Source organism: Nannospalax galili, unplaced genomic scaffold, assembly GCF_000622305.1.
Source record: "Nannospalax galili isolate Female #2095 unplaced genomic scaffold, S.galili_v1.0 scaffold1128, whole genome shotgun sequence".
Classification (NCBI taxonomy): Eukaryota; Metazoa; Chordata; class Mammalia; order Rodentia; family Spalacidae; genus Nannospalax; species Nannospalax galili.
The window spans coordinates 425,598-451,430 of NW_008358632.1; the positions used below are offsets into that span (position 1 = coordinate 425,598).

Genomic DNA, 25,833 nt, shown 5'->3' on the forward strand with positions numbered 1-25,833 from the left:
TCACTGTCGAAATCCTTTGAAGCCTTTCCGTTTTCTTTTCCTTCCTGACTCTAGGTCATATTCACTGAGATTTGATGAGGAAGAGAATCCAGAGTTGCTGGAGGAATTCCTGTTCACGTAGGCATCATGTAAGCGTAAGTCCTTAGGAGAAAGTAATTCTTGGCAAACATTCCAGGACCATGTGTAAATAGAAAAGGTGTCATAAAAGGACTCATTCTTAGTGTCTATTCCAATCAAATCCCCTCGGACCTTTCTCCAGAGATTCAGCATTTCTTTCCGGTGTTCAAGGGCAATTCCTAAATTATAGGTATCTGTAGCTTTCTTTACCTGCAACAAGAGAGTAGACATTTACTTACTTAACTATCTTTGATTTATGGATCATAATTATGAATGACTTGAGTTACATGTATGAAAATTACTGAGTCTACACCTGGAGTAGCATGGGAACAGACTAGGAGTTGATGGAAATCAAAACATATTACTTGAAAACAACGAAATAATTTTTTATTTGGAGATAGGGTCTCACTATTTATCCCTTGCTGTCCTGGAACTTACTATGTAGATCAGGCTGGCCTCAAACTCACAGAGATCTGCCTGCCTCTGCCTCCTGAGTGCTGAAAATACTAATGTCATAAAAAATTTTAAAATGTAATGTACTAAGACAGGGAGAAGTGTGGGACAGAGTTAGGATGTAGAGTTGGGAACTGATTCAGCCTAGGACAGGAAGAACTACATGGGAGTGCTGAGCTAAACAAATCCTTCAGGAGATGAGCAAAGTGAGGGAGATGTCAGTGGTGGTGGGCCAAACCTTTAATCCTCGTACTCTGGAGGCAGAAGCAGGTGGATTTCTGTGAGATGGAGGCCAGCTTGGTCTACATAGCAAATTTCAGGTCAGTCGGGGCTTTGACCTTTCTCAAAACCAAAAACCCAAAAAATGAAATTGAAGAAGAGGGGTAATATGAAGGGTTTTCAGGTAGTGGAGGCTGCACATAAATTCTCAAAGACAATAAAACATCCTGCAGTTAACAGACATGTTTGAGCACCTGGGTGTTGCTAGAGTGTTACATGCAAAGTGAGAGGAAAAGGTTGGTGGTGGAGTGACCTTGCCAGCTAGTGTTCAATGCGGTTGAGGAGAGACCTTCACAGGAATCATGCTGTAGGAGCTAGTTTCTGCGGAAAGTAAAATGAATCTTTCAGTTGTGTAGAGTCAAAAATAAAATAGAAAACCCTGGCACTACTAGAAGGGCTGGCTCACTAACCCAGGCTGTCCTTGAATGTACTATGTAGCCCAGGCTGCTCTCCAACTTGTAACCCTCCTGGCTCAGCCCAAGCAGCCTGGCTTTGCCCTTGAAGCAGGACAAAGGCATGCTTGCCTCTTCATGTTAAGTCATTAGCAGCTGGAAGGGAACAGCTGCATAAGTAAGAATACCAGATTGGAGGCTGCTATGCAGGCAGGTCCTATGGAAGGCCTCACCCCAGGCAGAGGTAACAGGGTTAAAGAAAACAGATTTGGAATCATTCCAGAATGAGTGAGGCTAGATTTGGTGATTAGTGGATGTAAGAAGTGAAGAAAAAAGGAATGTTGAGGACATCTTCCGACCTTCTGACTTCAGTTATTGAGTAAATGGTGGAATCAACAGTTGAGACACAGGAGTCTCATGGGAGGGCCAGTTGATGTAGAAGATGAGTTGGCCTAGGGCGTGTTGAGTTTGATGTGTTATGAGACCTAGCACAGAAGTAGAAATGTTTATCAGGTGACCACTGAGACAAGGCAGAAGTACAGGAAAGAAGCCGAGGCAAGGGACCAATGTAAGAGTTAACAGTAGATAGATGGATGTGGAGAAACAAAGGTAGACTGAAATAGCCCATATAATCTAGTTTCCTTCACTTGAGATCCTCAGTGCTCTTCTATGACTGGATTATAGAGAGACTACACTATTTTCAAGCTTCTTAGCCCTTGGGCCAGCTGCTGCTTTGGGGCTGGAGGCTGCTGTCCATGGGCAGCCTTATTCACTTGAGTGCATATGTGATAACAATGAGACATAAGTCAGCTGCTCACTCCATTGTGTTTTGGGGTACGTGGTACTGAACTCCTAAAGTTCCATGTATCCTGCTGCATTGCTACTGTCCACTTCCTTCTCCTCGACCTTCACCCTCACCCCAAGCTTGCTTAGAGGAGGAACTGTGCTGTGCTCTCTATGATCTCTCCTAATCTCAGAGCTCATGGGTAAACTGAACAGATGAGTGGGTGAGGGTGCACAATGAGAAGACAGTAGTGTGAGTGGAGAATGAGACATAGTCCTGGGGGATTCAGGAACGAGGAAAGGCACGGACCAGAACTACAAGACCTGAGGGTGTAATCTGTAAAGGCCAAGGAAGTAAAAGTGTCAAGAGCTTGATGAGTAGTGTCCGATGCAGAAGGAGGCGGTGTAGAGTCAATGTGTCCTGGTCCTTCTCCATGAGGCTGCTAAGAAGTCACTTGAAAAAATAGGCAGTACAGAGTTGGGGTTAAAAGTGTGTACTCTGGAGCTACTTTGTCTATGTTTTCATGGGTATGTGCACATGTGTGTAAGTGTGTACTGGAGGTTAATCTCAGGTAGCTACCTCAGCTGTTATTCCTTAGGCGCCATTCCCTTTTCTTGTTGTTTTGTTTTCGGAGACTGGGTCTCACTGTGTAGCCCTGGGTGGCCTTGTTTTAGGGTCTCTCCTTGGCCTAAAACTCTCTAAGTAGGCGAGGCTGGCTGGCAGGGAAGCCCCAGGGATCCACTTGTCTCTATCTCCTAGCTCTAGGATTATAAATATGTGCTGCCATACTAGGACTTTAAAATATTATTCCTTTATTTACTTATTACTCAGGTCCTTGAGCTTGCAAGGCAAGCACTTTACTGAATGAGCTATCTCCCAGCCCCAAGCTTATAGACATTGATATATTACCTACTAGCTGTGTGCTTTTGGGCAAATCACTTAACTTTTCTGTGCATATTTGTAAAATTCCCAGGAATGACAACAATGCCTTGCTTCAAAAGGTTGTAGTGATAGTTAAATGGATGGGTGCTGGCAGCACTTGTGGAGATCCTTGGGAGCACAGTGCTAGGCACTTAGGGGGCTCCTTCCACTTCAGTGTTCTAGCGGCTGCATAATGCTAGCTTTCATCCATCACTCCCTGAGGACTGCTCATGGGACTGTGGGATTACTACCTTAATTTGTTTGCTATTTCCAAAGTGAAATAAATGACACTCCCAGAAATGACGTTGGGCACTGCTACATAGGTGATTAGTAGGATGAATCATAGCACTTAACCTTTGAATCCATTTGATAAGGAGTAAGAAATATTGGCATTCCAGTGATAAAATGAGAACCTCTCTTGTCTGTTGGCTTTTGAGAACAGGTTCTCATGTTAGCTCAGGCCGGCCTGGAACGCTGATCCTCCTGCCTCTACCTGAGTGCTGGGATTACAGGTGTGTGCACCGTGTCCAGCTCATCTTGTCTCATTTTAAAGTGGAAATTTTTGTCTGTTTTTGCAGACAAGTCTTCCCAGCAGAAAGTCCTTTTATCAGTGCAGTCTGGGAAGGCATTCAACAGTGAGTACTCACGTGCTGTTTAATAGCAGCTGCATCTGATACTGTCCAGTGTTGCTTTCTCTTGAATAGTTGGTCAATGGCTAAGATTTCATCAGAATAGCCTGAGGCAGACTTGATAGACTTTATATTCATTGCCTTTATGCACATTAAAAAAAGAGTAATACATTTTAGTTTGAATTATACAACAAAGACATATTATACATATGTGTGAATTGTTATAGTGAAACTCATTTGTATGCTAATTTTAAAAACTGATTCAAAAAAGACAAACAAGAAAAAAATATTAGTTTGAAGTCGAATGTGTTTTGCATGCCTGTAAATGTCAGCCCTCAGGATACTCAGAAAAGAGGACTGCTCTGAGTTCAAGGCCATCCTGGGCTACATAGTGTTTTAGGCCTGTCTGGGCTACAAAGTGAAACCTGTCTCACAAAAACAAAAACAGATTATTATGAGAGGATTTGTATATGACTTATAAAGTTGTTGCTAAACCATTTGTCAGTCATTTTGGAACACCTAGCGTGGTGCATATGTACACAGGCATTTAGTAAATCCTCTGTAATAATAACGAAATCTACTTATAGGAGAAACACTGACCAGATGGTTTATGTGTGGAGTGGATAGGGAGGGTAGCGAGGAGCCAATTCCACCCTGACCCAGTCTTCCTAAGCTATTGCAAAGAGCTGAAAGAGAAGATACTGTCCACAGTCTCTGTTGCTGCCCAACTTTCCACAGGAAGCAGCCTCTGTTTTTCCTGTTGTTGGGCCGTTGAACAATGCTAGGGGAAATTATGTAAATATACTGCTCATTTTCTTTGAACTTGTTTATTACCTAATCTTATCCATACTGCTTGACATTCCTTTTCTTCATTTACTGTTAACACTCAGAGTGGCTACTGGAAAGTCAGACCTCAGCTGCTGATCTGGTCTCTTTAAAGCTATCTAGCATGGATTCTCTTAACTCTTCTTCCCATCTTGTGATTTCTTCATCATTTAACCAATTTCAAAAACAGATTTATTTATTTATTTTTAAATATTTTATGTGTATGAGTGTTATGCCTGCATGTAACTAAGTGCACCGTGTTGTACAATGCCCATGGAGGACAGAAGAGGCTGTCGGATCTCCTCGAGCTGGAGTTATGGACAGTTGTTAGCTGCCATGTGGGTACTGGGATTCGAACCTGGGTCTTCTGCAAGATCAGTTAATGTTCTTAACCGCTGAGCCATCTCTCCAGCTCAAAACTGATTTTAATTAAGAGTGTGTGTGTGTGTGTATGTGCGCGCGTGTCTGTCTGTCTGTCTATGTCTGTGTGTCTGTGTGGGTATGTGCATGTGAGTTTGGGCACTCAAGGAGGCCAGAAGAGGGTGTTGAATTCCCTGGAGCTGGAGTTACAGGTAGTTGTGAGCCTCCCAATATGGGTTCTGGAATAGAACTCGGGTCCTCTAGAAAAGCAGGAAGCACTCTTACCCACTGAGCCATCTCTCTAGCCCCCTTTAGCCCATTTTTTCCCTCCTGTATATGTTAGTTTTTTCCTGATTTCCATAGCCCAAAGTCTCCCTTTTATTCTTTATATAGTCTGCCCTGGGATCTTTAAGCATTTTTAACAATTACATTTATTTATTTAATTTATTTTGTGTGGTTGTGTGTGTGTGTACATGAATGCATTTGGAGGTCAGAGGACAACTTGCAGGAGATGGTTCTCGCCTTTCACCATGTGGGACCTGGGGATCAAACTCAGTTGTGAGGCTTTGTGGCAAGCACATTTACCTGCAAACACCAGCCCAGCCCTGGGATCTAACACTTTACTTTTCCTTTCTCCAGGGCCAGCCTCCTGTGACCTGTGACCTGCACAGTTACACAGGGCTTCACACTTAGGAGGGCTCTGCATTTGGTCTAATGTTCTGCTGTTGTTGTGTTGACTTTTTATGGGATCTTCCTAGATAATTCAGCCTGGCTTTGGGTTCTCAAGCCTCATGTTTCAGTAACCTGAGTGCTGGGATTACAGATGTGAGCTACCCACCTATCTTATACTGAAATGTGTGATTTTTGTGTGTTTTCTTTTGGTGCCTTACTCATCCTAAGCATGCAGTCTATCACTCAGCTCTGCCCCAGACCCTTGAATAGTTTTGAAGGGGCTTCACATTTTCATCTCGTACTGGGTCCTGCAGATTACGCAGCCAGTTCTGCCATCTTCTCATACATTCAATTTTTTTTGTAGTTTTTTTTCCTGATATTTGGCTGCATGATGGAATTTGTGATTTGTGATTTGGAATTTGTAGCCTGAGCATCTTTTTTTTTATTTTAAAAATTTTTAAAAATGTGTGTGTGCAAGATGTGTGTGTGTGGACATGTGTGTTCATGAGTGTGTCATGGTATGTGTGTAGAAGTCAGAGGACACTATGTGGCAATGATTCTCTCCTGCCTTTATGTGGGTTCTGGGAATCCAACTCAGGGAGTCAGGCTTGTGCAGCAAGTGTTTTACCTGTTGAGCTGTCTTTCCAGCCCTTAAAAGAGTTTGTTTTGTATTTTGGTATGGGCTATGTTAGTCTTGGGATTTGGAAATATTTGTATTTATGTCTGCAGACTTCTCAAGGTTGTGATGGTTTGAAACTAACTTTAGGATAACTGCAGCTTGGAGAGTTTCTCTAGTGTGGAAACTGTGAGTTCTAACTGCATATCTATGCATTCCTTAATCTCAAGCTTGTTTTTTTTTTTTTTAAAGAAAATATTTTATTATTTTTATTTTGTGTGTATGAGTGTATGCCTGCCATGTATGTAAGTGAACCTGTGTCATGGCTTCGGAGGTCAGAAGAGGGCGTTGGATTCCCTGGAACTGGAGTTATGGATGGTTGTTAGCGGCCATGTGGGTGCTGGGAATCGAACCCAGGTCCTCTGCAAGAGCAGCAGTGCTCTTAACCACTGAGCTATCTTTCCAGCTCCTAATCTCAAGTTTTAAATTTCTCACAGAATACTTAATTCTCCATTGACAGGTTTTTGGCAGGTCAGTCTTGGGCCTTTCATTGAATTTTTTTTTTTCAATCTTTTTGAGACAGGGTCTCCCTGTAGCCCCAGCTGTCCTGGAACTCTCTATGTAGACCAGGCTGGCCTTGAACTCACAGAGATCTGCCTGCCTCTGCCTCCTGAGTGCTGGGATTGAATTTTTTTTTTTTTTCAAACTCTTTCACTCAGAGGGCAAAACTCTCAGATTCTGTTTTTTTTTTTTTTTTTTAAACCAGTCTTAGTGACAGCTCCTTAACTCCAGGGATCTACTCCTCTTCACCCAGAATCATCAGCCCAAACCTGGTCCCAAAATCTGTCTATGTGATCTTCCTGCCTCCCTTTTCTGGTTATTCCCAGGGCTATGTTGCGAGCTCAATGTTAGAGTTTTAGGTTTTCTCTTGCTTTTTGAAACACAGGAATTTTGCTTGCTTCTGAGGACATTTTTGAATGTTTGCTATTTTGTTTCATCTAGCATTTTTTTTTTTCGGTCTTTTTGAAGCAGGGTTTCCCTGTAGCCCCAGCTGGCCTGGAACTCACTATAGACCAGGCTGGCCTTGAACTCACAGAGATCTGCCTGCTTCTGCCTCCCAAGTGCTGGGACTACAGGCATGTGCCACCACACCTGGCTGATCTAGTATTTTTATGAGGCATTTAAGAGTCTCCATGTGGGAACTGTAATAGGGAGTAGATAGATGATGGGTGTGTCCATTACCTGTGTTATTTTTATTCTGAACTTGAAAATCTCATTTCTTAGTTCCAATGAACATTTATAAATACATAGCATATTATATTAGATGTTGCAGTATATTAGATTGGACATAATATACCATGTAGTATATTACATCTCATGTGATATGCATCTATATATACATATAAAATTATAAAAGTAAATATATTTTTTATTTTTTTTGTTTTTCTTAGAGCGTCTCTCTCTCTCTCTCTCTCTCTCTGTGGCATATACATGTGTGCATGTGGGTGTGCTTGTTTATGCACGTGCATGTGGAGGCCAGAAGTGGACTTCAGATGTCTTCATCAATTGCTCTCCACCAAGTTTTTAAATTACTTAATTATTAATTTAAATGTTTAAATTTTTTATATTTAAAAAAGTTAAAATTTATTTTTATTTTATGTGTATGAGTGTTATGCCTGCCCTGCATGTATGTAAGTGCACCCATGTCATGCAATACCTGCAGAGGCCAGAATATAGTGTAAGATCCCCTGGAACTGGAGTTAGAGATGATTATTAGCTGTCATGTGGGTGCTGGGAATAGAACCCAGGTCCTCTGCAAGAGTAGCCAGTGCTCTTAACCATTAAGCCACCTCTCCAGACCCTATTTTATTTATTTTTAAACTTTATTTATTTTTTTATGTGTATGAGTGTTATGCCTGCATGTATATAAGTGCAACCATGTTGTGAAGTACTCATGGAGGCCAGAAAAGGGCATTGGATCCCCTGGAACTGGAGTTACGGATGGTTGTTAGCTGTCATGTGGATGCTGGGATTCGAATCTGAGTCTTCTGCAAGAGCAGCCAGTGCTCTTAATAAATGAGTCATCTCTCTAGCCCGTTTACCATGTTTTTTGAGACAGGCTCTCTCACTGAGCATGGGCTCAGCTAGATTGACAGGCCTCAGGATCTGCCTGTGTCTGCCTTCCCCAACCTCCAATGCTGTGGTTACAGGCATGTGCCACCACTCCATCTTGTATGTGGGTCCTGGGGATCTGAACTGAGGTCCTCATGCTTGCTCAGTAAGTACTTTACCACACTGAATCATCTTCCCAGCCCTAAATATAAGCTCTATGGCATATTAGATATAGAATATTATTGTATTTATGAACATTATCATATTTATAAGTATACATATAATACAGTAGGTGTAGATTAAAATGTGCATATATGTATATATATAATAAATGTCAATACATTAGATATAACATGTAGTAGATAGTAACAAATGTTATGGAAAAGTTAGGGAAGAGAGTAGGTTAATTAGAAGCTATTACTTTATTAAAATATATATTTAAAAAGTAATTTATTACTGGGTGTGGCAGCATATGCTGTAATCCTAGCACTTGGGGGCCTGAGACAGGAGGGTCACTGAATTCAAAGCCAGCCTGAGTTAAGTGTGAGACTCTCTCTTAAAAAGAAGTCAACCCAACTATTGTGCTGCACTCTCATGTAACATAAAATTACCACATGAAGTGAACAATTCAGTGACAGTTTTAATCCACTGACTTGTGGGGATTATGATTTTAATAGGACTGTTATAGGAGACTCCTGATGTGACAGATGAGCAAAGACCTGACAGAGGTGAGGAAGAGAGGTATCCAGATATTTGGAGAAGGGCAAAGTATGAGGATGAGATGGGAATGTGTGAAGTGTGTCAGGTGACAGTAAAGAGGCCTTGTAGGTGGAGCAAGGAGGGTTAGCAGAGGGAGATGAGCTGTTTGCTAGGAATAAGTGTCTAGATTGGTGATGTTCACTAAAGCTTCCCACAACGATGGAAATGTTCTGTGTTTCTGTGTGTTTTGTATGATATGTATGATAGCTTCAGTCACAGATGGCTATTCTAACACCTGAGCTGTGTGTAGTATAATGAGGGAACTGGATTTGTAATTTTATGTAAATTTTTATCAATTTCAATTAATTTTAAATTTTTCCCAAAGATTTATTTATTTTTATTTATATGTATATGTGGGTACCTGCATGAATTTTTGTGCACCACATGTGTGTGAGTGGTCATGGAGGCTAGAAGAGGGCGTCAGATTCCCTGGAATTGGAGTTACAGGCAGTTGTGAGATGTCAGATGTGGGTACAGGGAGTTGAACCTAGGTCCTCTGCAAGAACAGCAAGTGCTTTCAACTCCTGAGCCATCTCTGCAGCTTCAATCAATTTCAATTTTAACAGCCACTAGTGGCTGTAATTGTCTCACTCTAGCTGAGACAGACCTGGAATTCAATATGTAGCCCAGCTGGCCTTGAATCTTGGCTGTCTTTCTGTTTTACCCTCCTGAATGCTGGAATTACCAGTGTGAGCCACCATGGCTGGTTTATTATTTTTCTTAAATTCCCTATTCCATCTCCAAGCCTAGATTTGTCACTTTTGGTAATTTGACCCATTCGTTGAAATAGTTATACCTGGGCTTACAGTTAGGAACATGACTATGGACTCTTATTTGAAATATGATGGCTAAAGATGATTTGTCATGTGTTGTAAAGGTTGTAGCTCAGCTGGTAAGTGCTTGCCTTGCATGCATGAGGGCCTGGGTTTGATCCCCATCACCATATTAACTGGGGATAGTGGTGCATTTCTATAATTCCAGTACTCAGGAGGTAGAGGTAGGAAGATTAGAAGTTTGAGGTCATCCTTGGCTAAATAGCAAGTTTGAGGCCAGCCTGGGCAACCTGAGATCTTGTCTCAAAAAACCCCCCCAAAACCCAAAAATACAAACAAACAACCCCCCCCCCCAAAAAAAAAACCAATAGGCCGGGCATGGTGGTGCACGCCTTTAATCCCAGCACTCAGGAGGCAGAGGCAGGTGGATCTCTGTGAGTTCAAGGCCAGCCTGGTCTACACAGTAAGTTCCAGGACAGCAGGGACTACAGGGAAACCCTGTCTCAAAAAGACCAAAAAACAAACACACAAACAAAAAACCCTAAAACCACAAACCAAGAAAACAAACAAATAAAATTTGAAAAAGAGAAAATAAGCCAAGCGTGGTGGTGCACACTCAGGAGGCAGAGGCAGGCTGATCTCTGTGAATTCAAGACCAGCCCGGTCTACATAGTGAGTTCCAGACCAGCCAGAGCTACATAGTGAGACCTTGTCTCAAGCTAACCAAACAAAACCCAAACAAAACAGAAATGAAAAACACCCCAGAATAATGACAACAAATACAACCCCCAATTCACCCTGACACTTGTCATGAAAAATGTGCTGTTCTGTGGTGTTGGATACCTACAAATAGAAGTATTTGAATTCACTGGTATGACATATCTAAATCTCACCTGTGTTTTCCAATCTCTCTTATTGAAAAAATAGTCCTCAAAGAAATGCAGAGGCTCCTTTCTCCTTAGCATTTCGAATTTCTGTATATCTTTGAATGGCTTTCCCATCACCACCCCATCCACAGCAGGAAGCAATGGAAAGACAGGTATTTTTGAGTATGGGCTACCTGTAGGGAGATTGCATCCTAGAAAGATGAAAACAAAAATGGCATCACAGTACTGTAAGAGGTCCCCATAAAGACAAGCGGGCAGAGCCTAGTTTGCTTTTCATCTGATCCCCTTGGTGGCCCTGGCCCTCTGCCTTGGTCTCCCGCTCCCATTCCCCACGCATCTGCAGACCCTTGGCTTCACCTAGATGTCTGAGGGCTCAGGCTGAGGGTACTTTCAAATGGCATCTGTGTGACAGAGTAGCTGCTCAGAAGAGCCTCAGATTTTGCTCTTGCCTCTAGTATTTACTCTGACCAGGCCTGTACAAATAAATTCTTTATAACTGTGGAGAGGGGGAAAATGGCTCTTACTCTTGAGCTCTTCAAGGAACTTAAATAAATCCTTCTCTTTCATTATTGAAATCCGGGCAGAATTAGCAAAGGCATCCATGCTTGAGCGTGGAGGTGTGCATATATCTGGCTTAAACCTTCTTTTTCCATAGGGACTCCACAGTATTTCTGAATTGCTTTCCTGGAATTTTTTTCGGAAATAGCTTAAGAAGAAAAAAAAAAGTAATTCAGAAATGGATATAAATAACTGTAGGATAGAAAGAAAAAAAATCAAACACGAGTTAGATTCTGAATAAGTTTACTTTAAATCTATTTTAAACTATTCATTAGAAGATAACAGAAGGTACTGTTATTACATTTTCCCAAATTAAAGCCTTATTTATACTTTCACTCTTTCCACTTTGTCGGACACTGAACAGTTTTGTCTTTTCTAATCCTTGTTAGACTACTGATTTAAAGAAAAAAAAATAAAAAGAGAAAGCCAACTTTGTAAACACCTCCAGAGTTTAATTTTATAATAAAACTGTTTGAATAATTAGACCTTTCCATTAATAAAGATAAAATAAATGTAATCTTTTACCTTATTTTGCTCAATTAAAAGATCAAAATGGTAAAAACAATATGAAATTTAACATTTTAATACTGATGTTGTACACTGTTTTACTTAATATTTTGGAAAGTAACTGCCTCAGATGTCAACTCAGAAAACACTTTTTTGTTGCTAATGTAATTGGTTTTTGTAATGGCAACCAGCAAATAAAGGGATGCTTATTATTCAAAAAAATCCCTCCTCTACCTTCATCTCTTTGTCTCTGTGTATCTCACTCTCACTCTTGCTCTCCTTCCTTTGATGACCCAGTATCATGAGGATTACTTAGTGTCTGGGGTGAGGGATTATTTACAAGAGTCTAGGTTCCTTACCAGTGGCCACAAGACTGAAGAAGAAAATCTCCCCCTCCTCCTGTGACCATTAAGTGCTTAAATATACTCAGGGATGGGGGGCCTTCCAGACCCTAGCTACCATTATCTGCCTATAGGTCCTGGAAGTGGGGTGCTCAGGGCCCCTATTTTGTGCAGGTCTCGTGCTGGTGATTTTGACTGCTGTGGGATCAAGAGTATAACAGTGGTGCTGTGTTCCACTCTTCCAGATTTTGCATTCTTTTTTAAAAATTAGTTAATTAATTTTTTTAATGTGTGTATGACTGTTATGCCTACATGTATGTAAGTGAATCTGTGTTGGGCAGTGCCCTTGGAGGACACCCCTGGAACTGGAGCTCTGGACAGTTGTTAGCTGCCATGTGGGTGCTGGGATTCAAACTTTGGTCCTCTGCAAGAGTAGCCAGTGTTCTTACCCATTGAGCCATCTCTCCAACCCCCCTTTAGTTTCCTTCTTCTTCAACAAGATCTCTTGGTCTTATGTAGAATATACTTATAAGATCTTTGATAAACACTTAAGGTAGTATCAGTTAAAATACAAACATTAATAATGCTTATACTGTATTACTTTGTATTGGGTTTAAAAAATTTTGTTTCAGAGACGGTCTCATTTTGTAGCCTTGGTTGACCTTGAACTCATGGTGATCCTCCTCCTTCAGACTCCATAGTGGTGGGATCACAGGCATGAACCACCATGCATGGCTAGAGAGTTATAATTATTTATATCATTTAAATTTTTTCTAGTACTGAGGATCCAATCCAGGACTTCATGCAGGCTACTAATCACTACCACTCAGCTGTATACTCATCCCTATTTTCTCTTTCTTCCTTTTTCTTTCTTTCTCTTTCTTTTTAAAATTTTATTTATTATTTTTATTTTATGTGTGTGTGTGTGTATTGCCTGCATGTAGGTAAGTGCACCCGTGTTGTGCAATGCCTGCAGAGGTCAGAAGAGACTGTCGGAGCCCCTGGGACTGGAGTTACAGTTGTCAGCTGCCATGTGGGTGCTGGGATTTGAACCCAGGTCTTCTTTCTTCTTTCTTTCCCTTTAAGTTTATGGCTTTATTTATTTATTTTTTGAGAGCTAGGGCTTGAACCAAGGCTTTGTGCATACTAGGAAAGCACTCTTAGATACTGAGATGCATCCCTAGCTGTTATTTTGTTGTTGTTAAACTGATTCCTTTATCATATATAATTACATTGTTTTTTGACATTATTACACTAATTTGTGTGTGTGTGTGCGTGTGTGTGTGTGTGTGTGTGTGTGTATCAGTACATGCATACCACAGCATAGTGTAGACAATGCACAGGATTTCAGTCTTTCTCATGTGGATTCCAGGGAACATTCAGTTGTCAGGCTTGGCAATAAGCACCTTACCTACTGAGCCATCTTGCTAGCCTAGTTTGTTTTGGTTTTTATTTTCTACTCTAAAGCCTACAGCCTGTTTTATCTAAGTATAGTGACTCCTGATCACTTTTCCATTTGTACGGTCTTTTTGTGTTTTAAGAATATTCTTATTTGAGGAGGTAGAAATTGGCTAGGCAGTTAGGAAAAAAAGACCCTAAAGAAAAGTAGCCAGTTTCTTGGCTAAAAGTCAAAATATCCTTGGGCCTCTTAGCAACATACTCTGTTCCAGAGGCCAAAAAGGTAAAAAATATTTGGGAGCTTGTATCTAATCCTTAAAAGATTTTAGGGTTACCTCTTCAGAGGGGGGAATGTTAGAATAGCCAAAAGCCTCATAAAAATAAATAAATAAGTCAAAGAAGAAGAAAGAGTACATGAAGTTATCAGAAAGACGTGATGGGGAGATATGGGAGGAGTTGGAAGGGAGGGAGTGGTCATGGATTTGATCAAAACACCTTATATGCATGTATGAAATTCTCAATAAATTATTTATTTATAAAAGAATATTCTTATTTGTTTCTGTGTGTGTGAATATATATATATATATATATATGTATGTGGTGGGGTGGAGGGGGGTTGCCCTTGCAGGCCAGAAGAGGGTCCTTTGGCGCTGGAGTTACAGGTGATTTTCTTTTCTCTCTTTCCATTAGGTGTGGGAGTGTCTTGTATTCTACACTGGCTTTTGAAGACCACTTAAAATGATCCCTGTGAAAGTCTTAGTCTGGGATTCTCTGTCCTTGAGTAGGGATGGCTGAAGTTTTTTGGATGTCTTATGCCCACAATGGGGCCTCAAGATAGTGTGAAGTCAGCCTTGTGATTTCAGAGCCAGGCAGGAATGTTTTGGCATGGAACCCTTTGCCCTGATCCTTTGCTTTGGATCAGATTCTGGAGTAGGATGCTAGTGACATCCTCATACATGCTTCTGAGAAGGCTGTTCTCACCTCTGTCCTTGTCACTCACCTTACCATCTCTACTATGGTTTTTTTGGGTAGGGCTGACATCTCTATGAGTTGTGATAGGATTTCAAATAGTAGGATCCCTGGGTTGTTAGTTAAATCCAAACATATTTTCTTTTCTGGAACTATAGAGGGAACAAAAGAGCTAGATTTTAGAATGTTTTCTGAGCAAACTATTAAAAATCTGAGAATTTATAATAATTAAACCAAGGACTAGTAATACAGTAAAACATTAAAAATTATTATATTTGGTAGAAAGGCCATTTTGATTCCCGAGTAGACAGAATAATTATTGTTCATTGACGTCTAAGTAGATAGTAATACTTTTAACATCTGCATGAATTATATATCAAAGACTATTGTCTTGTTCTTTTAGGCAAAGGTATTAATAAACATGTCTAGTTTGCAGAAACTCCATTTACTATCAGTGTCTGCAAGCATTAAATTTTTCTGTATCCTAAGGACAGTCCACAGCTTAAGAACAGGTATGTTTTCAAAACTATATATGGTATTGGAGTTTGGAATGTGTTTATCCTAAAGAACATGACGTGAATGTTGGTTAGATTTTCCAAGGCAGTGTGTTAAGTTCAGAAACAGACCACTCCAGTGCTAATGGCAGTTTCGAGTATGCTTACATAGCATTTACAGTCAGAGGCAAAAACATGCTCTCTAACCTCCATGGACTCTCCAGCCCTCACACTGAGGGGTGAGGCCTCATCAGTGGGTGGTAGGAATTTTTCCAAGAACAATAAATTAACTAAGATCTGAAAAAGAAAGTTTTTTTTTTTCTTTTGTAAAGGGAATGTCTTTGAGAGTAGGCATGTGCTTGGGGAAGAGTTAAAGCACCATAAAAGGAGAACCAAATTTTCTTCACCCTTTGCATTCTCTCTGGAGACAAAGGGGGTCTCCTGCAAGAGGCCAGTAGCTTCTTGATATGTTTAAACTGCAATTCTAAAACTGTATCAATTTGCTTAACAAATATTAGTTCGGAGAAGCAATACAGAGAAAAATCACATACTAGACTTGACCTTCTTGATTTGTCTCCTAATTGGAAGCCTAAGTGAGTAAGTAATGTTTTCTTCGTAGCAGGAGGGGCTACTCAACTGCCTTATTTTCAGTGACTCTCTACTCACCCACAGCCTTGAGGAAGAGTTTCTGATCTGTTAGCACCTTTATAAAGTCTGAGAAGTTTATTTTACCATCCTCTGCAACAGAAATCCAAGCTCAGAATGAGTATAAGTGAAAAATTATTTATTTATATTTATTAAAATAAGGTCTTATTATATGTAGTCTAGCAAACTTGCAATACTTCTCCCTCAGCCTCCAGTTTTCTGGGATTACAGAAATGTCCCAACATGCCCAGCTAAGATGTATTTTAATTATTTAAGGTGTACTAGGTCTAAAAGTGATAGTACTTTGAACCACTTAATACTAAAATTAGAGTATTTAGGGTTGGAGAGATGCTTAGGTAAGCACTGGTTTCTTTCCTCCTCCTCCCCCTCCCCCTCCTCCTCCTCCTCCATTATTTTTGTGATAGTGTCTCCCTATGTAGCTCAGGCTGGCCTTAAATTTACAATTCTCCTATTTTAGGTCACCCAAGTGCTTGCACAAGTCTTCTTAAAGTGATCATAGCATGGTTATACTAGCCTCCTGTAGCCAACAGAGGCAATGGCAAGGTGTAAGCATTCAACAAAAGCTCTTAGCCTATTTCCTTGGTGAGAGATTGCCATTCTCACCAGGGAGTCACCCTCTTGTCCCTCGCCAAACCCAAACCTATCATTCCTCTCATGTCCAAGCTGCACCCAATTTCCTCTAAAGAACATCGAGTACTATTAGAGGGGTGTGTGTGTGTGTGGTGTGTGTGCACGCGCGCACGCGTGCATGTGTGTGTGAGCTTGTGCATAAAATACATAAAAGACATAACACATTTAGGCAGAGTTAGTGGAAACAAGTGATACCTTATTAGCTGATGACCTTGAATCACATGTGGAATTGACTGACTGTGCACTGGTAGTTGGGTGATGTAAGAGAAAACAGTACGTTGAATATGTTTTCCACACAACATATCAGCTTGAACTACTAATCATTAGATCAGTATTTTCAATAAAAATATGTACTGGTCAGGCATGGTGGCATATGCCACAGCACTTGGGAGGTAGAGGCAGAAGAATCAGGAGTTTAAGGCTAGCCTAAGCTACATAGTACATTAGAGGCCAGCCTGGGATATATGAGACCATGTTTCAAAAAACCAAATCAAACCAACAGCAATAAAATCTCCCAAATGGAAAAACAACAACAAGTCCCTGTCCTAGATACTTTAAAATGTTTTAAATATTTACTATTTATTATTTTTATTTTATGTGTATGCATGTTTGCCTGCATGTAGGTAAGTGCACCCGTGTTGTGAAATGCCCACGGAGGGCAGAAGAGGCCATCCGATCCCCTGGAACTGCAGTTATGGACAGTTGTTAGCTGCCATGTAGGTGCTGGGATTCGAACCTGGGCCTTCTGCAAGAACGAGTGTTCTTAACTGCTGAGCCATGTCTCCAGCCCCCTAAAATGTTTTAAAAATATTTTATTTGGCCAGGCATGGTGGCACACGCCTTTAATCCCAGCACTTGGGAGGCAGAGGCAGGCAGGTCTCTGTGAGTTCAAAGCCAGCCTGGTCTACATAGTGAGTTCTAGGACAGCAGGGGCTACAGGGAGACCCTGTCTCAAAAGATCCACCCCCCAAATTTGATTTATATTAGTTTTTGTGTATGAGTGCATTGCCTGCATATATGTAAGTGCACCCATGTCATGTAATGCCCTGGGAGGTCAGAAGAGGGCCTCAGAATCTCCTGGAAGTGGAGTTATGGATGGCTGTTAGCTGCCATGTGGGTGCTGGGAATCAAACCTGGGTCCTCTGTAAGAGCAGCAGTGCTCTTAACTGCCTAGCCACCTCTCCAGCCCCTCGTTGATATTCTTAAAAGGAAATACACACAAATACAATAGTTCCCTCTGTCCATGGAGGATCTAGAAGTTACATTCCAAGACCTCCAATGGATTCCTTAAAACCTTGGATAGAGCTGAGATTGGTGGCTCACACCTCTAATCCCAGCATTTGGGAGGCTGAGTCAGGAAACTCATCAGTGAGTTTCATGCCAATATTGAGCTCCAGGACAGCCTGGATCACAGATTGAGAACCTGGCTCAACAAATAAACAACCCCAAGCCACCTTCTCACAAACCTCAGATAGCACTGAACCCAGCATCTACTATGCTTTTCTGATATACCTGTGATTAAGCATAATTGATAAATTAGACATAGTGAGAGGTTAACAACAACCATAAATAGAACACTTTAATAATATACTTGATAAAAGTTATATGACTGTGGTCTTTTTCTTTTGAAAAAGTTAAGACAATATTTTTGGACTACGGTTGACCATGGAAATAAAATGTGACTAAGGGGAGCTACCCCCTACTTTTGTTTACCAGGTAGAATTTCAGTAAATAAGGGTGAGTTATTTCTATTTGTAGGAGAAATAATAGAAAAAAGAGAAAAATAGATATTCATTAAAGTATTTATGAGTAAATAAGTCAAATACTCACGGTCAAGATCAGCACATTTTAACTCATTATAGATATCATACTTGGTTAGATTCATCCCCAATTTAGCTAAGGTGCACATCAATCCATGTGAATCAATACAACCAGTTTTATCCTTGGTGAAGTAGTTGTAGGCATCTTGGAAGGCTGAGGAAATCAAATTATGTTAGTCATGACAGCTATTCATGAAGAAACACACCAGGAATGGTGGTTTATGTCTGATATCCCAACATTCAGGAACCTGAGTCAGGTGGATTGTCTGGTAAATTTGAAGCTAGCTTGGGCTACATTGTGAGTTCTAGACCAGCCTCACCTACATAATATGTTTGAGACCAGCCTAGACTACATGTGAGCCTGTCTCAGGAAAACAAAGCAAAATAGAAATGGATATCTAATTTCCCCTTTTATTACCACTACTTGGCCATTTGTTTCTAGTTTGCATTGTAATTTTGATTATTTTAAATTTTTTCATTATTTTTATGATGCTGGGGATTGAACCTAGGGTTTCACACATGCTAGATTAGTATAGACTCATAAATGTTTATTTAATATTTTGGGTTATAATCTGTTTACTTTCGTTCAAATTATTTTTTAAAAAGTAGTGGAAAACAGGGGAGATGACTCAGTGGGTAAGAGCCCTTGCTGTGCGAGCATAAGGACCTGAGTTCAGAGCCTCACCACCCACACAAAATGTGTCCATAACTCTGTGGGCACCTGTAAACTCACTGTTTGGTGAGGGGCAGAGTCAGGAGGATCACTGGGGCTTGCTGGCCAGCCAATATAACTGAAAAAGCTGTGAGATCTACGGTCAATGAGAGACCTGTCTCAAAAAATAAGGAGAAGAGGGATAGAGCAGGACATCTTCCTCTGGTAGGTATACACACACACACACACACACACACACACACACACACACACACACACACACACAGAGTATAGGTACTAGGAGACAGACAGAGGGAGAAGTCTCTGGAAATTCCAGTCTGATTGTTTCAGTTTTATGAGGGAAGTAGGGAGCAAGATCTCATTTGGGAGTGAGGATAGGAAATGTTGGTGATTTTGTGGTATTCAAAACATCATGTAGAACGAACCTCTCATAGGAAAGTTGTGAGGATTAGACTCTGTAATAACCACATTTTCTAGTATCTGTACTTGTTGTTTTAATATCCTCATCCTTAACTGCTCCCATAGGGTCAGTTCCCAGTGGTAGTAAATAACTATCTTATGCGTATGCCTTGTGTGTATTTGTACTTGTGTGTGTGCAGTGCATGTGTACGTGTGCCTGTGGAGACCAGATGGTACTTTTGGATGTTATTCAGTAGGAGCTGTCCACCTTGTTTTTTGGACAGGGTCTCTCACTGGTCTGCTGATTAGGCTAGATTAGCTGGCCGGTGAGCTCCAGGGATTTGTCTTTCCCTGCCTTCCCAGCCTGAGGATTACAAGTGCCCACCACTATTTCTGTTGTTAGCTGATGTGGGTGCTGGGATTCAAACTTGGGTCTTCTGTAAGAACAGCCAGTGCTCTTAACCACTGAGCCATCTCTCCAGCCCCCTGGGTTAATTCCAAATTTGGAGGGTAAAACATTAGTGCCCCTAGAACCCAAACCCAATCATGCTTAACTTTTTAAATCTCCTGAATATTTTTTGTTTTATTTATTTAATTAATTTATTTTTTGAGACACACTTTTAAGTATACAGCCCTCTTTCTCTCTCTTTTTGAGACAGGGTCTCACTGTGTACCCCTGACTAGCCAGGAACTCACTATGTAGACCAGGTTGGCTTTGAATTCACAAAAATATGCCTGCCTTTGTTACTTCCTGAGGCCTGGGATTAAAAGCACATGCTACCACCATACCTGGCTTCTTTTCTCCTTAACAAAAGTTATTACGTTTATTTACTTATTCATTTTTTGTGTGTTTATGTGTGCATACACATGATATCAAACATGAGTTTGGAGATCAGAGGACAACTTGAGGGAGTCAATTTTCTCCTTCTACCACGTGGATCCTGGGGATCAAACTCAGGTCATCAGGCTTGGTAGCAAGCACCTTTGTCTGCTGAGCCGTCTTCTTGGCTCCTCCTCCTCTGTGAGTGTGTGTTTATGTATGTGTGTGTGAGAATGTGGGGTATGTGTATATGGTATATGCTCTCTGTGTGGTGGGATATGTACATCTGTGCACACAGAGGACAGAGGAGAACTTCAAGAGTCCTGCTCTATCACTCTCTACCTTATTCTTAGCTCTGTGAGACAGGATCTTTCCTTGAACCTGGATCTAGGCTGGCAGCCAGCAAAGCTCCAGAAATCTTCATATCTCTATCCCCTATCTGTCCCCCAGTATTGAGTTACAGGCACACACAGCTTTGTATGTGGGTACTGGGATCTGAACTCTAGTCTTCATGCTTGCACAGCAAGTGCTCTTACCCACTGAGCCATCTCTCCAGCCCCTTGTAGGTTTTCTGGTGCTTGTAATGTTTTTTGATTTTGTTCTTTCTGCCTGGAGCCCTCTTCTGCATTCTTTATCTGACTGATTCGCCCAGCTGTCTCTGGGATGCCCTTTTTTGCCTCACAAGACCGAGTCAGAACACCGTGTTTTATGTTCCTGTAGGACTCTATACTTGTCTTATAACTTGTGTCATCTTGTAATTTAAATGACTCAACAACTTCATAGTTTTAACTATGTGTTTTCCTTGTTAGATTTTCTTCCAGGGCAGGAGCTATGTCTGACTTGTTATATCTCATGCTTAGAACATTGTTGACTTTAAATAGATGTTTGTTGTTTGGATGAATGAACTGTAGCCAGTGTGGTGAATGTCGTCATCGTCATCATCATCATCATTTTTGTCTCTGAGAAATCCTGGCATTTTATATTTATTTTTTTCTTTATTTTATTTTGGTCTTTTGAGATCCAAAACTGCTGAATGACTTGGCTTGAAACCTATTATGTAGACCAGGCTAGCCTGCAACTTGTGATCCTCCTGCCTCTGCTTCCTTAGTTCTGGGATTACAGATGTGTGTTACCACACCAGCCAATTCTGGGGCTTTGTGTTTATACTATTCAATTAGTTGATTCATATTTGACCTTTGACCTTGCCTTTGTTGTTTGTCCCGCTCACAAGTTCTGTATAAAACTATTTGACCAAGATATTAAACTCCAAGGAGATGTTAATTTGAAAGTAATCTTTCAATCTTGCAGAAAGTTTAAAAAAATTAAAAAAAATTTTTTTTGACTTCTTTAATTTTATGTATATGAGTGTTATGCCTGCATGTGTGTAAGTACACCCATGTCATACACTGCCCATGGAGGACAGAAGAGGGCCTCAGAAACCCTGGAACTGGAATTAGCTGCCATGTGGGTGCTGGGATTTGAATCTGGGTCTTCTGCAAGAGCAACCAGTGCTCTTAACTGCTGAGCCATCTCAGCCCCCCCACCTTTTTTTTTAATTAAGAGAAATTTTATTTTTTAGATAGGGCCTTGATATGTAGCCCAGGCTGGCTTTGAACTTGCTAGCCTTAGCCTTAGCCTCCTGAGGTCTGGTTTTACTTATGGGGTACTTGTATGTACCACCATGCCTGCTTTAAGAAGTTTACTTTCCCCCTCCATTTTCCTACTCTTAAATGATGGAGTAGTATAGATACTCCTTGAAATCTCACATTTCATTAGAGAAAGAAAAAATGAGGAGGCAAGCTGGGTGTAGTGGCATGTGCCTGTAATACAGCATTTGGGAGGCTAAGGCAGGATTGCTATGCATTCTAGGCCTGCCAGGGCTGCATACTGAGTTCCAGGCTAGCCTTGACTACAGAGTGAGATCCTATCTCAAAAGTAAGTAAATAAATAAACAAAATAAAATAAAAAGCTCACAGATGTATTGAGGGGTTATTATTAAGTTTTAACTAGTTAGGATGATTTTCATTACCTTCCAGTTGCGAAGGGTTCAACTTCCTTTCTTTATGTTGTAAATAGCCTGGAAGAGATCCTGGTAAACCTTTATCTCTGAGAAGAAACATGAAGAGAGTCAGATTTGAGATGTATGTGAATATTGGTCCGGTTCACCAGTTTTTGCTGACTAGAATGACCCGGAGTCACGGTGCCTATGTTCCTGGCACTGTCATTTGCCAGTATATTCCTGCTGGGCTGAGAAAATGCTGGCCACTGAGGCCAGCCATCTTCACCTCTCTTAACCACCACGATTGATTTTCCTTATTATAAAACAGGAAGCATATGTTCAGAGATTAAAAAACAAACAAATGAAAAACTCGTCCCCAGTCACACAGATAAGATTGAAACTCGAAAGCTTAAGGTGAGTCTTAAGCTATTCTGACTGTTAAAAATATGTTGTTTCAGGCCAGGTGTGGTGATAGGCAGATCACTGTGAGTTCAAGGTCAGCCTGGTCTACATAGTGAATTCCAGGCCAGCTGGGGCTACAGGGAAACCTGTCTCAAAAAAGACCAAAAAAAAAAAAAAAAAAGTTGTATCAAATTTTAATTTGGCAAATAATATCATGCAGACTATCTTTGTAGTGAAATCTTTGCATTTGTGTTGATTTTATAATGTTAATTGCCAAAATGTATGTTTAACACATATGAAAGAGCTCATTTAACTGAAATAGAGATAGAGAACGCCTCTGGAAAGTTTGGAATTCTGGGTACTTTCTACTTAAGAAAGTAAAGTCTAGCTAGGAGTGGTGATACTCGCCTTTAATCTCAGGCAGAGAGAGAGAGAGAGACAGAGAGAGACAGAGAGAGAGAGAGACAGAGAGAGAGACAGAGAGACAGAGAGACAGAGACAGAGACAGAGAGAGAAGCAAAGAGGCAGAGGCAGATGAATCTCCGTTGAAACCAGCCTGGTCTACAAAGGGAGTTCCAGGCCAGCCAGGGATACATAGTGAGATCCTGTCTCTAAAACAAAGAAAAAGCCCCCACCCCCCACAAACAACAAAAAAACCCTAAAATATAGAAGAGGGGAAATATTAACATTTATGGAGTAATTTGAGTAGATTGGCAATAATTTATTCATGAACACATATATACATATTTATATATAACTGTTTTTGCTTATAATATGGCAAGTAGAATTCAATTATATTTAATTAAGTATAATTTAACAGCAAATTAATTTATATAATCATACTTATTTAGGTTTTGGAGACAGGTATCATGTAGCCTAGGCTAGTCTTGAACTCACTATAGCCAGGGGATGACCTTGAACTCCTGATCCTCCTGCCTCCACCTCCCACATGCTAGGATTACAGGCATGTGCCACTATACCTAGCTCTTTTAAATGTATTTTAAATGTCTTCAGTTTTGATACTAATAGAATGAAAGTTTAAAATATTTTTAGAAGAATGGAATCTCAAGCCAAGTGTGGTGGCGCATGCCTTTAATCCCAGCACTTGGGAGGCGGAAGCAGGTGTATCTCTGTGAGTTTGAGGCCAGCTTGGTCTACATAGTGAGTTCCAGGTCATCTGGGGCTACAGGGAGACCCTGTCTCAAAAACAACAACAAGAACAATAAAACAACAACAACAAAAACCTCATAGTTTTTGTGGTTTACAAGGAGCACTTAAAGTGAAACCAGAAGGAATAATGAACAGTGTGGTTAAACAACAAAATTATTATGGTTTAATTTACTACTCTCTAGAGTATTATATTCAACTCATTTTCTCCTAGAGTAGACTGGAAGAAAACAAGCAGAGGGAAGCAGAAGCCAGTGAGCAAAAGGTTTCTATCGGTTCTCTTAAATAAAATACTGTTGGCACAAGTTCAAACTTCATCTTGAATCAAGCATTGGAGGAAAGTCTATTTTATAGTTTTAAATGATCGTGGAATCTCGTATTTGAAATGAACCCAGTCCATCCTCTCACCTAGTGTGGGAATCCCCTTGGGCTTGTGATTTTACTTAAGTCTTTATTTGACTATTTTCAGTGTCAAATAACTATTTCAAAAAGCAGCTTTAATGTGATTTAAGGGAGCAGTGATAATGGGTTTGGCTGCTCTGAGGTTATTTTACTTGCCTCTTTCCCCTCCCTCCTGAAGTAAGTTTTTTCTCTTTCTTTCTGTCTTTTTGAGACAGGGTCTCCTGTAGCCCCAGCTGGCCTGGAACTCCCTATGTAGACCAGGATGGCCTTGAACTCACAGAGATTCACATGCCTCTGCCTCCCAAGTGCTGGGATTAAAGGCTGTGCCACCATACCTGGACTACTCATCCCTTTCTTAAAAATGTCAGAAATAAATTTCTTTAGCAATGGCAAAGCTAAAACACTCAAAAGTGGTAAAGAAAATCGGCATTTGTAAGAGAGCAGAGCATTTTTCCTTTTGCAATATAATAAACCATATCTCACTTTCAGCCAAGAGTGGTTATTTATTGGAATTTATTGATAGCTGATTGAGAAAAAGTGTTGCTACTTACAGGGGAATCTCCCTTGCCAGTTGTAGCTTAGGGTTACCCATGGCATTTTACAGGCCTTTCATTTGGGAGAATGTGAAGGAGAAACCTGTTTTTCCAGTAAAAAACAAAATAAACAAACACCAAAAGTTCAGTCTTTCTCAGGCCAGGTATGGTGGTGCACACTTTTAATCTTGGCACTCAGGAGGCAGAGGCAGGCAGAGCTTTATGAGACTGAGGCCAGCCTGGTCAACATAGCAAGTTCCAGACTAGCTGGAGCTACAGGGAGACCAACTTAAAATAACAAAAAAAGCTGTGGTGCACTCTTGTGCTCTGCCCTCTCAGCTCCGCTAGGACCCTTCTGAGCCCCCAGATCCAGGAGCTTTCCCAGACCTGCCATGATGAATACAGCCCTCAACTCTCAGCAGAGAAGCTTCCTTATGAAGCAGATGGTGATTAACACAGTGACCCACAACTGGCCAACATGCAGAGGGTCAGAGGCCGCAGACTGTTTATCTCTGAGTAAGACATCTATCATTAAACTTCTGCCTCCCAAGGCTCAGGGATCATTTTGGAAGAGGGAGTAGAGAGATTTTAAGAGCCAGAGGTGGTGATGAACACAAGGAAGCAGAGTCTTCCAGACAGATGCTCAGTTGGTCGTGGGAACTCACGGCTATGGTGACAGCATGCATAAATCTCACATAAGCTCAAGCCAAAACAAATCCCAGCAAGAATGTGAGGACGTAGATGAGAAATGCCACTCCACCTAGGGAAGCATTGGCAATGGATGGCTGCTGGGAGGGGAAGTCTGTCTTGTTTAAGGTGAAGCTCGTGGTAGGTTGACCAGGCTCCAGTAGATGGACCCATACTCAACGGCATTGGGGAAACAAATTTGACTCTTAGGCCTTAATATATTAATATTAATATAAAATTTTAGAATACGTTAAATTTGGGTAGGGGATAGTAGGAAGTACAGATAGGGAAAGAAATCTAAACATGATCAAAATTTGTTGTATGAAATTTGTAAAGAAAAATAAAATCAAACTAACCAAACAAAAAATCTTTCTAGGGCTGACAAGATGGCTCAGAGAGTAAAGGTGCTTCCTGCCAAGGCTGAGGACCTGAGTTTGATCCTTGGAGCCCATGTGGTAGAAGGAGAGAACTGACTCCCACAAGTTGTCCTCTGGCCTTCACATATGTGCCATGGCACACACATGCATACATATATGCAAATAAATAAAATATAAAAACCTCTTTAATTCAGATATTTTCTTTTATAAGTAAATTTATCACAAAACAGAGCATTCTAATGTCTCATCATAGTCTTTATGGTGTAACTTACATGTGAATTATCTTAACATTCCTTTATATAATCTATTAATACTTCATTACCTACCTCTTGTTGTGAAAGACAGGCACTTTTAGGGGATTCAGCTTAAGTTTCATTTTAATTTTTGAAACTGCCATGTGGTCAGAGACTAT

General features: G+C 40.7%; 1 protein-coding gene across 1 annotated transcript; it reads right to left on the reverse strand.

Moving 5' to 3' along the window:
- Efcab3 (EF-hand calcium binding domain 3) lies at nt 1–25,833 on the reverse strand. Its single transcript, XM_017795304.1, has 9 exons — nt 25,748–25,833; nt 21,884–21,960; nt 17,973–18,116; nt 15,513–15,584; nt 14,384–14,504; nt 11,104–11,285; nt 10,586–10,770; nt 3,594–3,716; nt 1–327 (listed from the first exon to the last, which is right to left on the reverse strand). Exons 1-9 carry the CDS (start codon nt 25,816–25,818, stop codon nt 1–3), a joined length of 1,302 nt encoding a protein of 433 aa, XP_017650793.1. The 5' UTR covers nt 25,819–25,833.